The 15,177-nt window shown below is 32.6% G+C and overlaps 2 protein-coding genes and 1 non-coding gene across 6 annotated transcripts in view; 2 read left to right on the top strand and 1 right to left on the bottom strand.

Moving 5' to 3' along the window:
- LOC119636933 overlaps positions 1-5,909 on the bottom strand; it is a 9,543-nt gene extending 3,634 nt beyond the window's left edge. Inside the window, exons 1-2 of one of the 4 annotated variants that reach the window (XM_038032665.1) lie at positions 4,966-5,282; positions 4,730-4,893 (exon numbers count right to left, since the gene is read on the bottom strand). The gene's annotated coding sequence lies outside the window, so the exon portion shown is untranslated. Of the gene's footprint in view, positions 1-1,489; positions 1,508-4,729; positions 5,283-5,826 lie in introns of those variants that run through there. The other 3 variants (XM_038032674.1, XM_038032685.1, XM_038032694.1) reach the window with 3 other exon arrangements.
- Positions 5,910-9,292: 3,383 nt separating this feature from the next.
- Positions 9,293-11,693, top strand: LOC119635034 (V-type proton ATPase subunit D 1). Its single transcript, XM_038029552.1, has 4 exons — positions 9,293-9,458; positions 9,532-9,649; positions 9,717-10,080; positions 11,420-11,693. Exons 1-4 carry the CDS (start codon positions 9,418-9,420, stop codon positions 11,635-11,637), a joined length of 741 nt encoding a protein of 246 aa, XP_037885480.1. The 5' UTR covers positions 9,293-9,417; the 3' UTR covers positions 11,638-11,693.
- A 2,321-nt stretch (positions 11,694-14,014) lies between these two features.
- Positions 14,015-14,086, top strand: Trnaf-gaa. The gene has a single exon. It is a non-coding gene; the product is annotated as a tRNA-Phe (tRNA).
- Positions 14,087-15,177: the final 1,091 nt, after the last annotated feature.

Below are 15,177 nucleotides of genomic sequence, written 5' to 3'. Positions count from 1 at the left end.
CGCAGGGACGAATCCGGTACAAATATACTTATAATAATATATTATGTCAAAGCACTACTATGGAGTCTGCATTTTTTTAAAGAAACACTTCGGTTTCCTACTAACGTTTATATGGGAGGAAGTTCGATATATTTTCCCGTCCGATCCAAGTTTCTAATATCAATTTAAAATGCTGAAATACTCTTACTTCGCGATTTATGTTAAGGAATTTTGAAAATTGCATAGCTACTATTTCACGATAAGGCGTTATATGGGCAGTAATGGTAAAAAGTACGTAATCTAATCCATATTCAATGGCGCTCTTCCTTGGGCCAAAACATATTAGTTCGCACAAATTTTAAGTACGTTGAACACAAGTTAAGATGGAGGGACATCAGACAGGCTAACAAGCTTAAAACCGTTTAAAAAGTGATTTTAGGTCTGCCTTGGAGTTGCCATCCAAAGGATTGTCGCCATCCAAAGGTGCCATAAGTATGACTTGATGTGCTCGGGAAAAGTGTAAAATTCGAATATCTTTGATATGTAATTGATGCAAGAGGATGTCACATAACAGCGAATTGACGAAATTGTCAAATCATTAGAATGAATCGTTAATGGGGCGCACCCTTAACATAAAAAAAAAATTAAAGAAAAAATCCTTGCAGATGTCGATAGTATGACGAATCTTTAAAAATACATAGCATATAAAGAATAAAAATTTCAGTTTCTTGCCCATCTTGTGTGCTCATTACTTTTCGTATTCATTATCACCAGAAAATTATTGTTACAATTTTGCATTAGAAAATAAACAACAACAACAAGAATACAACAACAAGTTGAATTGTTGAATTTATTTTTGTCGTGTTCTAATTTCGTTACTTTTACTAGTTGTTTGTAAACAAACTTTGTATTAAGAACGAAATGAATATATTTTTAATAAAAAGACGAGTGTATTAAATACATTATTACGGTTTGTAACACATAAGCATATTAAATCAGAAATCCTACGTAATAGAGATGCGTTTGTTCTTAGGTTAACTTAACATTTATAAACATTTTTACCAAGTCCGTCCGTCTATGTGTAATGTGTAATTCAAATTCACATATTAGAGACACTTGTTACATATATGTATAATTAATTTATAATCGTAGGAGCAAAACTGGAAGAGTAGGCTAAAGGAGGAATAAAAAACAGGAACAATTTTCTATTATTATTATTATTATTATAATTATTATTATTACTACTATAATTTTGTTAGCGTAGTGCAATGAATTCTTCTGCTAAAGGAAAAAAGGAAAAATTGAATTTTACCGACATAGGCTATTACTTCGACTTACATTTTATCAAAAAAAAAAAAAAAAAAAAAAAAAAATTAATTAAAGGTTTTTGTAAATACTCACTCAAGCCGTTTAAAAAATGAACACGCCTTTAAATTAACAAAATATTTTATAATTTTCATAAGAAGATGGACAAACAAAATTCGTCTTAATATTAGTATGATTTTCTTACTTGTTCAGTGTATCGAACTGTCATTGCTAGCAATAAATCTTCACTTAAACTGCATACATGAGTACAGATGTTTATAGGCGATATATATATATATATATATATATATATATATATTTAGACTATTTGCCGTACTCTCTAATTAACCAAGAACAGCAACAATAATAACAATAATATGTCGACGTATATTTGTGCGATGTATTGCATAAATTAAATAATAATGGGTTCATGTGACATTCGATTAATTAAATATAGTCTTATAGGTATATATCTTTAATAAAAACAAACACTACAACATCAACATCAACAACAATAGAAAGGATAGAAATATTTCCCAATAAAGCTAGAATTATTGCAATTTCTTCCTTTCTATAGTAAATAAGGTTAACTAGGACCCGGTACCCGTCATTATTATTAAGCGATTGTAGCGCGTAGTGAGGCGACTTTGGAAATCTCCTAAAGTAATACTGTGTTCAAAAAGTAAGGCCAATATTCAACTTAAATTCCACATGTATAGTCAATGTCAAAAAATATTGTTTTTGACAGACATCTGGGCCCAATGACACATCGTAAAAATCATTAATGTTTCAGCTGGGTTGGGGGTATATTATCCAAAGTTACACAATGAAACACATTATTACGAGAGATGAATCTTGGATCTACGCATACGATTCGCAAATAACCGATCAATTAAGTTGATATATCGTGCAAAAGGTGAAACAAAATCGAAAAAATTCCACCAAATTCGCTCAATAATCAAATCTCCATATTATGTTCGAGGAGATAGCTAAATCAAACTCGCCCATGATTGTCAGCAAGTCATGGTTGTTTATATTCGGACAACGGCAATTCTAAGATACCCGATGCTAGTTTTCATGATACTATTTTTAACCTATGTTCGTCATAAATGATCAAAATTAAGACCTCTATTGTCATATACAAGCTTACAGTTCGTGGGAATACCGAATATGGGGCGAGATCTGAAAAATATATCTATGTATAGATCAGAAATAACTGCACTAGATTGATTCGTTAAACCGCTGTCGTGTGTGTTTTCATCACAAAATATTGAAAAGGGGCGTATCTTTTGTTAAAATGGGTGGGGATTCATTGAATAGTCCCGCCCTATTAAAATTTGCCACATTCATTTAAAGTATGTATGGCATATTTCGATCAGTTGAGATGAGACAGATGAGACATTTTCGGAATTTAACGGCTTTATATGGGCACCTGATTCGATTCTGAATAACGTTCTTCTGATCCGATTCTGAATGACATTCCCTCTTTCGCTCAATGTATGCCGGTGCGACAAATTTCATCAATTATTTCAAAAATGGTATCCTATAGGTTGAGGGCGAAAATGCATGGGCTGTTATTAGATGGACAGATAGACAGAAATGGTTAAATCAGGTTTAGAAACTAATACTGGATCAGTAGGCATAATAAAAGACTTCATTTCATTACAATGTTGCATACATCCACATCAACTTAGTATGTCGTAATCGTGACGACTTGGCATAATAAGGCACGACAATCTACATACTCTCCATATATACATATATATATATATATGTATACATATATATATATACATGTATATATATATATATATGTATATACATGTATATACGCTCCGTAAAGTTTATAATTAGTACTTTCATATGGAGATCTCAAGGTCTTATTGAGAGCCGCAGAGTTTAAGTTAAGAGTTTAAGTTAATAGTTTATAGTTGTGGTATCTTAATGCAAAGGTATTGACTTTAAGCTTTACGTAACATTCTAAATTATTATGCTCGAGTGTAAAAAGATGTATTCTTCAGCTCTCAGTAGGTCAAGCAGAAGAAACTTAAGCCGGGTAAGGTTAATTTTTCTAGTGAATGCGAAGGAAAGTGTTGATAAAGCGTGACGGGTGAGGTAAGTACATTATGACTGTCTAAAGCCCAAGTTACCATGGCGCAGGCTGCTTGGAACATTTACATGGCTGATAAAGTCGAACATTTGACAAGATTAAGCCGATTTATTGTATTATGAACAGCACGATCTCAATGGGATTATTAACAGGTGACTCAAAAAATCCCGATTTTACTAAAAAAATAAGTAAAACTTAAAATAAAAACTTTAAATACTCCACTCCACTTCGCTTAAAACAGTTACTCAGATAACGACTTTTTACAATAAGGTATTATTGTACGGAGGCTGTGGTCGAAAGCGTGGTCCAATCCGATCCATTTGAAATAGAGAAAACAAGAATACAAGACAGACAGACAAGTTTGGTTTATATCGATGTCGATGAAAGAGGAGAAAAGTTCATTTTGTAACATGATGATGCCGCTTGCCTCGTACTGCAAAAAAAAAACGTCTCTTCACATTCTATTGTATATGTAAGGCATAATTACGGATGTTACATCCGCTTTCTATCGAATGTCCTTGATGACTTCAACGAATACGGAATGAATATCTTAAGATGTTTGGTTAATAAATGTTATCATCCAAACTCTAATAATTTTTTATCATTGATTTGATCAACATTATTGATAAGTATAACTTATTGGTTTAATGTGTGGCACTTTGTGCAGTTGATGAAAACAAAATTTGGAAACAATATCTATCGGAATTTCGGTTTCCAGTATTTTCTAAAATTATAATTTACCGTAATACCTATTATTCTACATTTTGTTCTCTGAAAAATCTTTTAAAGCGTAAATGATGTTCAAGTTAAAACTTATATTCATCCGCCTGAGTGGGCGAAGTAACATAGAATTTCGACTAGCAACTCTCAATGGTTGTGGGTTCGAATCTCAAACGGGGTTAAAGGGTTTTTTAATAAAACCGATGGCCTTAAAGCACTAATGCTTTAAAAGTGCCCTTAGTCTTCGAATTTATTTCTCTATATATATATATATATTATAAGACCTTTCTTCGATTACGACATAAAAAGTACAATAATCCATGATGTTTATGGTATTTGCATCCATTAAAGATGGCTTTCTCTTCATATCCAGCCGTTACAAAAGAAAATCATTATCAAGATATATAAAGACAGACACTAACTCGCAGAAATTGTAATTGAAAATATCATCTCAATTTATATATAGTTTTTTTTTTTTTTTTTTTTTTTTTTTTTTTTTTTTTTGTAAAGCTGACATGACGGGAGTGCAAAGTTTCGCCGTCGTAAACGGGAACGCAGAAATATATTCGCTTAAGATTACTTATTGTTTACAAATGCTAATCCAATGTATCTTACATAGTTTGTATGATAGTAGAATATGTAATTCCTCTACGTTGAGCTCATTTACAGATAAGATATCATAAAAATTCTTACACGACATCTCTCCGAGTATGTTAAACTGGCAAGAACTTTAATCGGTTTGTTTAATGTCAGACAATTTGGGCAAACATGTCTGAGTCCTAAATGAATCAACAATCACGTTTTGACGTCTAACGAGCCGCAAGAAACCACAAAACTTAAGCTCAACTTACTTTGCATAGAAAGATAGGGTACACAAATAATTAGGTTTATTAGGTTTTGTTTCTAGTTTCTATTTATCTATTCGTTTAGCTGTAGCTGTATTTCTACCTAGAAGCATGCTACGAAATAATAGATCTACGAGTTACGAGTGAGCTCGTGTATGCATAATCTGCATAAGGTATAGATCATCGATCGTCATCTACCATACTCTATAACTCATTATCCGCCACTATCTATGTCAATCTATCTGTTTTGCTTCAATATTGGTTCCTTGCTTTGGAAAATCTATCTGTCGCTTTGGATTAAACGTTAACGACTAATTCATTTCAAAACAGAAGATCTATTGTGACCATTATTTAAACATACATACATTTAGTCCTTTTTGATTATTCATCCTGCAAATATGTTATATAAAGGAGTCATTTTTATCGATTTTAGAATGCACACAAAATATATGCATATATGTATATATATATATATATATAACCATAATATATATACATATATATATATATAATATATAAGTGTATGGGTATTGTGGGTGTGTTTATTTGTTTTTGAGTTTTATTTAGCCCTTGAGGTATTTTTGTTCTTGTTGTTGTTATTCTTTTTGAAGAAAATTAAAATCTTTTCCATACACTTAAGCATCCTAAGACGAAGAACACTAGTTTCTGATAACAACAACCACCTGTAGTAAAGAAAAATGCCCTTATTCGAACGCTTAGCAAAGCTCATACGTAAAGCTTATAAGCAACGCATATACACATACAAGCTTATCTATATTCCCTGCAATGTTTAACAAAATTTTAAAATATCACAAGAGAAAATATATAGAGAAATTTTTGTTATTTTTATTTGAAATATAATTTTACATTTTTTTTTTTTCCTATTGCTTCACTATAAAAACAAAAAAAAATTTGGAATCCTTAGTAGCTTCAGCGTTTAATGTTTCTCTTCTTTTTTTGTTTTTTGTTTTTTTTTTTTTTGTGGGTATCTTTTTAAAAAGTTTTTTTTTTTTTCGTATTTTTATTTAAACATCACTTTTAAACCGTTTCCTTTGAAAATTGAGAAAATACTGAAACTTATGTACAACAATTTCTTTTAATTTGATTTTTCACAAAAATAAAAAATCGCAATAACACCATAAGCATAACGCCACGCCAGCCATTCAATAAGTAATGACTTGAGGGATGCTAACCTAAAGACACTAGTTTACGTTTTATTGTCATAGTGTTAGTATCTGTATACACGCAAATATATATGAATGATGTTTTGTTTTTGGTTGAGTGTTTTTTCTTTTTGTATTTTGTTGTTTTCGTCATCTGTAAAGAGCATGTGCATATGGAAGCTGTTGCGTCTGCTGGCTTATTGTTGTTTAGAAAAATTGTTTTTGCATGTGTGTGCGAATGTGTTTACGTACATATTTACCTTCTGATGCGTGTGTGCGCCTAGATGATGCTGAAAATATATAAATGTAATCCAGACATTCTACTGATAGCTTGATAGCTGGGATAATTGAAAACTTTAACTTTTCTATTTGCGCGACGGCAATGTCCAAAAAGCTATTACAAAGTAGTCGTGGAAATCTTTTGAAAAGTGCATATAATCGGCATATATGCGAAAGTTTATCTCGGACTCTCTCGGCCACAAGCACAATATTCCCTGAAATTTTTGTATCTGTGTGTCCTATTGGCACCGAAAAATTGCGAGCTTGTTCCATGTCCTTTCAATTGTTCGCTTAGCAGAAAGCCAAGACTTAACTCGCCGGGACCCAATGACAAGCTGGTTGAAGACGGGCCTGTCATAGCATCGGAACTGATTGATTCATGATTGCTAGATGAAGACACATTATATGGTCGTGCTCACCCACCCCTCCCCTCCCCCGTCTTCACGTACACTTTCTAGTAAGAGCAAAGCCGATTCAGCCGATGAAAACATTGAAAAAGTGATTATGAAAAATCATTGCAACACTGAGGATGCTGAGGATGCCAGCATATCGGTTGGCTCATGTCATTCAATTTTTTCGAATATTTTAGACATGATACGTGTAGCACGATAATGCGCCAGCTCATCACGTCATTGCTTGTTTGTAATGCAATATTTTGATCAAAAACAACACCGTAATCATGCCTTAGCCACCGTATTCATCGATCTTGATCATATGCACATTTTGTCTGTTCCCAAAACTGTAAAGACACATGAAAGGAGGAGGAGGACTTTTGTCACGATTAGTGATATAAAGACCGCATCGCTAGAAGAGCGAGTATTTTGAAAGAGACAAAATAAATATTGATGAATAAATAAATATTTTTTTAAGAAAAATCAAAAGTCACTTCTTGTTTTGAACACACACCTCGCACATGTAGTGTATGTATGTACGTCTACAATCAAGCTAACCGCCAACTTTACTAAGTTTCGAGTAAAGAATTACGTGTTCGCATGGAACTATAACTCGTAAAAGACGAAGCAGAAGAATTTCTCATTTGTTTTGCAAAGATGATGACTTCAGTAAAACACACACACATATCGGGTTTCCCCCTATTGGATTTAATCATGAACTTAAATTATGTTTTTAAATGCAGATTTTTCAAATACATTTTCGCTAATTCAGGGAATCGTCCTCATGTGAAGACCAAGCTCAAATGTTTTGCAAAATTATTATTTCACATACGATTTTTTTCATATATATGTGTGTGCGTATTGTTAGTATGAAGAAAACGCGTAAATAATTTCTACATTAAATTCAGATTCGTCGGGTAATATTCTCTTGACATGAGTAAACCAAGTTTTCAAAAAGAAACTTTGTTAGGTTAATGATGTTAGACGCGTGGAAGTGAAAATTAAATTCCGATATATGTTCGCCTCGGATTAGAACGGATATCAAGAATTAAATATAAAGTCATGTGTTACGCATAAAACAACAGGACTAAATAATATAAAAGAATCCGAAGGTGGAAGAGATAATATTCTGTTATGAACCAAAATTAGGGCCATTCACCGTGATACCCAATGGCCCAATAAAATATTTAACCAGTTGCTTGAATAAGTCTAAAAATTTAGGAGGAAGATGACGGAGCGTGTTCTTGACTTTACTGCTGACGTAGATTAATATTAGTTATACTAAATTAATTTTGAGAGTTAACACTAGAACCACCGACTTATTGCATAGACCGTACCTATTTCTACTAAATGGGAGCACTTTCATTCTCTTCTTTTTGAAATGGTTATAGTTGCAAAAATAAAGACGGGAAACCTAAATTCGGTACGAACATTGCTTGATCAATAGAAGGAACAAGATTAAAAACTGAGCGTGATCTGCTTATAGAAACGCCAAGAAAAAATACGCAAACAAATAATGCAAGGTTGAGAAAACATTTCTTTTTTTTATGTTCGTGTAGAACTTTTGACCCCCTGAAAGTATATCCGAAAAAGTGTCAACAAGTCAAGGCTAGCGAAAAATACTGCCGATCAGTTTACTAGCAAGTCCATAGTTAACGATAAAATTTGTATTCTAATTAATTTCCAATTTATTCCAAATGAATAAACAAAGCACTAATAAAAGCAGTAACAGCAAATCTCAGACAATGTGCATGTCGGCAGACTGCATCCATTTTATAGCTATTTATATATGGTTTATGTGGTTTTTTCGCCGATCGAGGAATTTTTTGCACTAAATTTCAGTTTCCTATCGTCGTTTTGGAAATTGAAGCAATTCGACAAAGAGAGAGAAATAGATTGGCGACAATTCGTAAACTAGGCCAGGCAGAAAAAATCGATTATAAGTATTTAAGGCTTTTTCATAAAAACAAAAAAGTCACCAAAAATTGTTGGAACTTTTGGAACTGAAAGTTTAATGGTGCGTTTTCATTATATTAAAAACTGCACAATCGATCAAATACACGGATATATATAAAAAGAAGTTTAATATTAAAAACTGTGATCGGGATGAGTAGCCGAGTAGGCAAAAGATCGCGACTAGTAAATCAATCGTCACTGGTTCTCAAATCTCAAATGCGGTTCAATACAGGCGGAAGCAATATAATATAAGTTATCTGATACCCTTTAAATGCATACCTTGTAAATTTACTTACATAATATATAGATAATATTAAAAAGTACGAAAAATAAATTTTTTACCTTTAAAAATAAAAGCAAAATTCCGGTCCAGCTTGTGTTTCGCATTTGCGCTGATTGTACAGAAAATTGTATTAACTAACCGTAATAAATGCAAGCTAAACCTTTTCTCTTTCATAATATCAAAGAGATTGTAAAATTTCGTTGTCAACTTCACGCACTTAACGAAACATTATTTCATTTTGACGTGATAGTCACAAGACAAGTCAGCTGACCTCGAAAGAAAAAGTTTTTCGTTGCGTACATAAATTTCATTGTCTAAATAGATAAAAATTTTCATTTTTTAACTAAAAAAATTAATTAAGCATAAGTTCAAGAAAAGAAATATTATGTCGGGCAAAGATAGATTACCAATATTCCCATCGCGAGGGTAAGTCTGATTTATCTTAGGTATTATATATTTAATTAAATTTAAAGTTAAAAACGATTTTTCCCATATCAAGTGCTCAAATGTTGATGAAATCCCGTTTAGCTGGAGCACAAAAGGGTCATGGTTTACTTAAGAAAAAAGCGGACGCCCTACAAATGCGTTTTCGTATGATTTTGGGTAAAATCATAGAGGTTAGTAACTGTAAATGTTGGGTTTTATAATAGATCCCATATCGCTTGAAATGAATTTCTAACGTAGACTAAGACCTTGATGGGCGAAGTAATGAAAGAAGCTGCCTTCTCTTTGGCGGAAGCAAAGTTCACTACAGGCGATTTTAATCAGGTAGTCTTGCAAAATGTGACTAAAGCTCAAATAAAAATACGCACAAAAAAGGATAATGTAGCCGGCGTGACATTGCCCGTCTTTGAGTCTTATCAAGATGGCGCCGACACCTATGAATTGGCTGGCTTAGCCAGAGGTGGGCAACAGTTGGCCAAATTAAAAAAGAATTATCAAAGTGCCGTTAAACTGCTAGTCGAGTTGGCTTCACTGCAAACCTCATTCGTTACATTGGATGAGGTTATAAAAATAACCAACAGAAGAGTTAATGCTATAGAACACGGTAATTGCAAACTTTTTCAACTAATAATACTACCCTCAAGTCTATTTACTCACAAATTTTTGGCAAACAAAACTTGTTGAGGGAGAGAAAGGAAGTAAATTTAATATGTTCATTTGTCATTTTCCATTGGAAATAGTTGTTTTCTAATCGAAATCAATGGTCGCATAAGGCGTGGCGCTTAACATAATTACCACATATTAATTTCCATGATACTCTATTCAAAGTGTTCTTCGCTGATATATAAAAATTTTCCTGAAACTATAAAGCTATTGTCTAGTCCATACAGGTTGGAGAGAAGCTTTATATAAAAATTTTCGCGAAATTTTCACTTCTTCACTTTTCTAGTTTTTTTTTTTTTTTGGAAAATTCATAAATTATAATTGGCGATCACAATGGATTTATGCTTCCTTTCGAAAAGGTTTCAATCTACACGAAATATTTCAGCAATTCAATAATTACAGAGTAGTATTGTAGTAGTTGGCGGTAAGCGGTTTTAACCAAGAATTTCTTGACTCTTACCTTCTAATTAAACGAAACTTGGCGTCTTGTCTTCTTTTTTTGGGCGTGTGGTAAAGTCAAGTAGAATTTATGCACGATTTTTGTCCTTGGGGATTTTGAGGAAAAAGTGTTTCGCTACTTTTGGCAATACTTTTCGCTTAAGACATGTCGAACAGTTGTGGATAAAATTCCCAAAATTATACATTAATGCTCACCGTTATGAGAACTCTTATATAGGCAAGGGCTCGGAAGGTGAAGCAATGCGGCCCAGCACGATCTTGTTGGAGGGTGTTACGAAAGCTTGATTGATTAGTGGTGGAGGGGGCATAGAAAAGGACAGAAGTATTTGTGTAACTTCTTGACTTGAAAGTGAAAATATATGGCAAGTTGAGAATGCTCAGTTCAAGCAGATTGTTCCAAAGGTGGGCAGTGCCCTTTGGGTAACGACAAGTTATGATAGTGTGTTGCGCTATACGCAGGCAGTTCTAGGGTAGATGAGTTCTTGTTAAAGGATTTAACTGATGTTTATCTTTGTGAAACACTTCCCCTTCAAGTTGATGAAATCCGCTAAGCGAAAGGCTCTGTCGGACTATCTTGACTTCCAAGACATATTTGGCGGTAGACAAATTCAACCCGAAATTAAGGGTCTTCGAGGTCCGATATAAATATAAGATTAGCCAACTTAACACAGAAGATCTCAAACATCAAATCAATATATGAAAGTTGCAAATTATTTTGGTGGGACAACAACACAAGTACATACATGCATACATACATTGAATAGTCGAAACTTGTTTTTATAATATTTTTCTTTTAAAATAATTAATGAAATATTTTTCAGTTATTATACCTCGTATTGATCGTACATTGGCTTATATAATATCTGAGTTGGATGAGTTGGAACGTGAAGAGTTCTATCGTTTGAAAAAGATTCAGGATAAAAAGCGTCAGGCACGTGCCAAAGCTGATGAACATAAAGCTGAACTACTTAAGAAGGGAATTGACGTACGCGAAACAGTTAACATCTTGGATGAGGGAGATGACGATGTACTCTTTTAAGTGTAAAAGTGTACAAGTCTTGATGTGCAATTGTTAAATAATACATAAAAAAAAAATGAAAAGAAGAAAAATTTTTCCATATTTGTTCGATTTTTGAAGTTTTCATTAAGAAAAAAGAAAAGAAGATTACGTCAAATTTGTATTAGATTTGCCTGTGTATACAAAAAAAAAAAAAGACACACACACACACACAAGTAATATAAACAGTATTTTTTTTTCCAAATTCTTATTAAACGGCGAAAAGTAATGCCTATGCTTGTTCATTGAGATCCAACGAAAAGATGATTCCATTATGTTATTATTATTTATTGAAATAACTGTAAAATATTTTACTAGAAACAAATTATAAAAATTTGCAGCTTAAAAGAAATACGAGAAATAAAAAACATGCTACAAATATACAAATATGTTAATCAAATTTAAAAAAAGCACTTGTTTTCAAAATATATACAAATTTTAAATTTCTTCGCTTTATTCACTATTTTTATATCCACCACTGTAAAATGGAGGTGAATTCATTTTGTTTTTTTCGGTAATGTTTGTATGTAACATCCAAAAGGAAGCTTCAAAGACCCTATAAAGTACATATTGTCTTGAGCGGTGTGAAATTCTGAATTGATTTAGTCATGTCTATCCGTCTGAGTGTCTGCGCGCTGTATGTTGTTGGCGCTCTCCTGTTCGCCAAAATGAAGATATTGACTTCGAATTGGGTACAAACATTGAAAGTGTCTGCACGTAGGTTGATATTGAAAATAGGCTAAATTGGTCAGAGCAGAAACGCACAGTGGAACGTAAACTGAACGCAACTCAGTTCTGTTTTACAAAAATTTTTTGAATTTTGCTCGTTACTTGGAAATTATTAAAGTTAGAAGGCGAAATTTTCCACATTTACTTTACAAAGCACTCTACTCTTTAGGTTCAAAAATGGAATCAATGCGTTAATTCTTAAGCGAATATGGTAGACACCGGGATTAATTTTGTCTTAATAATGCCAGCGATATGGGTACCGAATAAAACAACTTGCCGAATAGAATGCGAAAAGTACAGTGGTGGGTATGTGAGAAACGGCCCTCGCCGGTATAGCTTTCTTACTTGTTTTTTTTTTCTTTAATTTAATTCATTATATACTTTAAATTCATTAGAACTTATTTCACAACTTTCATCAAAAGGTAACGCTGTTCCGTTTGCGAAGTAAAAAAAATATACAAATATAGAGTGATCGCTGCGATACTTTTTATGAGTTAATCTATTTAATCTAGCTACATTTTGCATGCCATCGGTCATTGATATTCCTGATTAAAGTAGAAAATTGAATCGTATAAGCGATGTCCAAACTCTGTATGGTCAAATAGCTCAAGTTGAAAAGCCTGGCTTCTACGCAGGGGAATTATTAAAGCGTGCACGATAGAGCCCCTGATAACTGCTACTCGTAGCCGAACGTGGTAGGATAGCAAATTGAATCATTTCCTAACCGGGATAACGTCAATTTATTATATAATTTATAGAGGATATTGATTAAAAATTTAATACAAATATTCCCCGAAGCCTTTGAAAAATTTCAGGTCAGAAATCTTTTCAATTAGCCTATCTCTACTATGTTAGTTAATAAAATGTATTTGTAATGGAATCTGGGGATGTATAAGATATATTAAACAGGTCTAATCGATAGAACTAAGAGATGTATATTGCATTAAGATATATTATTAATTAACGGGATCGATTTAAGTAGATGTGTGGGCCGAGCAGTCTGATCAAAGCATGCTTATAACTAAAAAGCTTTGTCTCTCGTCCTCAATAAACTGCACATATACTTATAATATCCCCTTTATTCCGAAAACGAGCGCCTTACAATTTTTTACATTTGTATTCAACTTAGATCGAAACAACAGTTCGCTCGTAATTGCAAAAAGACCATATATTGGTTCAAGTATATGAATGTAAGTCTCAGATGGTGTAAGAAAGTTTACGTGAAGCAAGGACGTGTTAAAAGAAGTTTTTGAAGTATGTACAGAGTATGAATATCTGTATGTAACGCTTAAGATGTTTTTGTTTGTTTACATACATATTCACACGTGGAGACATTTTGAGTAATCTCAGTTTCTCATTTTTAAACATAGCGTAATTTTCAAAATATGTCGAATTCAAAACGACTCGTCGCGATCCAAATCGTTATCTAGATATATATCCCTATATACATTCATAAAGGAAAGCAATGAATCAATTGGACAAATAAAAAGCACAAAAAGAAATACTGGATAAAAATAAGTTTATTTGCATATATAAAAAAATTCAATTCAAACTAAATGCTATTCATCTAATATACATAATTCAATGACTTTTTACTTTGAATACGTCTTCTACGAGAAACCTTACATGTGCCGAAATAGCTCAGTTGGGAGAGCGTTAGACTGAAGATCTAAAGTCCCCGGTTCAATCCCGGGTTTCGGCAATAAGGCTTCTTTTTTTTTACTTCCAATTTATCCAATAAAGATAATGAATAAAAAATATTATGCCAAAGTGCAGAAGTTATCGCCCATCGACAGTGGAACAACGCAAATAAATAAATAAATGCGCACGGTATAAACGGAGAAATTTCATTGCATTATCTTAAGAAAAATAATTTAATTTTATATAATACGTTTTATTTTATTGGATTTATCTTGAAGAGATGTTGCGAAAGGGTTTGTTACGTGATTACTCATCCTATATGGATAGTTTAAAGCAAAGCGTTCAATTTGATTTTTATATCCATCATCGAAGGACGTAAACGTTTGCAACGCCAAGAAGGAAACATCCCCATGGCCCCATAAAGTATATATAATCTTGATCAGCGTCAAATTTTAAATCGATTTAAGCATGTCCGTCTGTCCCTTTGTATAATGTCTGGCCGCAAAAAATAAAGCTATCGATTTTAAATTGGACAGAGATATAGGAAATTCGTGCACGCATATCGGTATTGAAAATGGGTGAAATCGGTCGAGGGATACGCTCACAGCACCACGAAAACATAGAAAGGAATAAAAAATAAAGTATAGCAAATAAATGTAAAAAAATTTGCACGTATGTTCTGTGGGCGATGCTGTAGCACTTGTGGAAAAAATTGATTAAGCCTATCCAATATTATAGTGTATCAAAATTCAATTATTCTTTCAATACGTTTATGACATGCAGAAAGAAACTTTGAAGACCCTATAAAGTATACAAATTCTTGGTCAGTTTTAAATCTTTTTTTTTTTTTCTAGTATAAAAGATTAATTAAGGATATGTAATTTTTATATTTTTAAAACACAAAGAGAAATTAACAAAAAAAATTTGTTCTTTAGGCTAATATTCAAGATAATGCATTGCATATATATGCAGCTTACAATACTAGCAAGAAAGTAATTGGACAATAAATAATTATTGTCAAATCGCTATACGCTACGCTATTACCATTTGTAATATCTTGAGGCGTAATTAATGCAATGCTTTTCAATTACTCGAACAAATATTATCGTAATAGTAACTAAAGCGCTGCAAATAATGGTCTATAATCATTGA

This window comes from Glossina fuscipes, unplaced genomic scaffold, assembly GCF_014805625.2.
Source record: "Glossina fuscipes isolate IAEA_lab_2018 unplaced genomic scaffold, Yale_Gfus_2 0, whole genome shotgun sequence".
Taxonomy (NCBI): Eukaryota; Metazoa; Arthropoda; class Insecta; order Diptera; family Glossinidae; genus Glossina; species Glossina fuscipes.
Note: the sequence above shows the minus strand (reverse complement) of the source record. Positions and strands in the feature narration are given on the sequence as shown.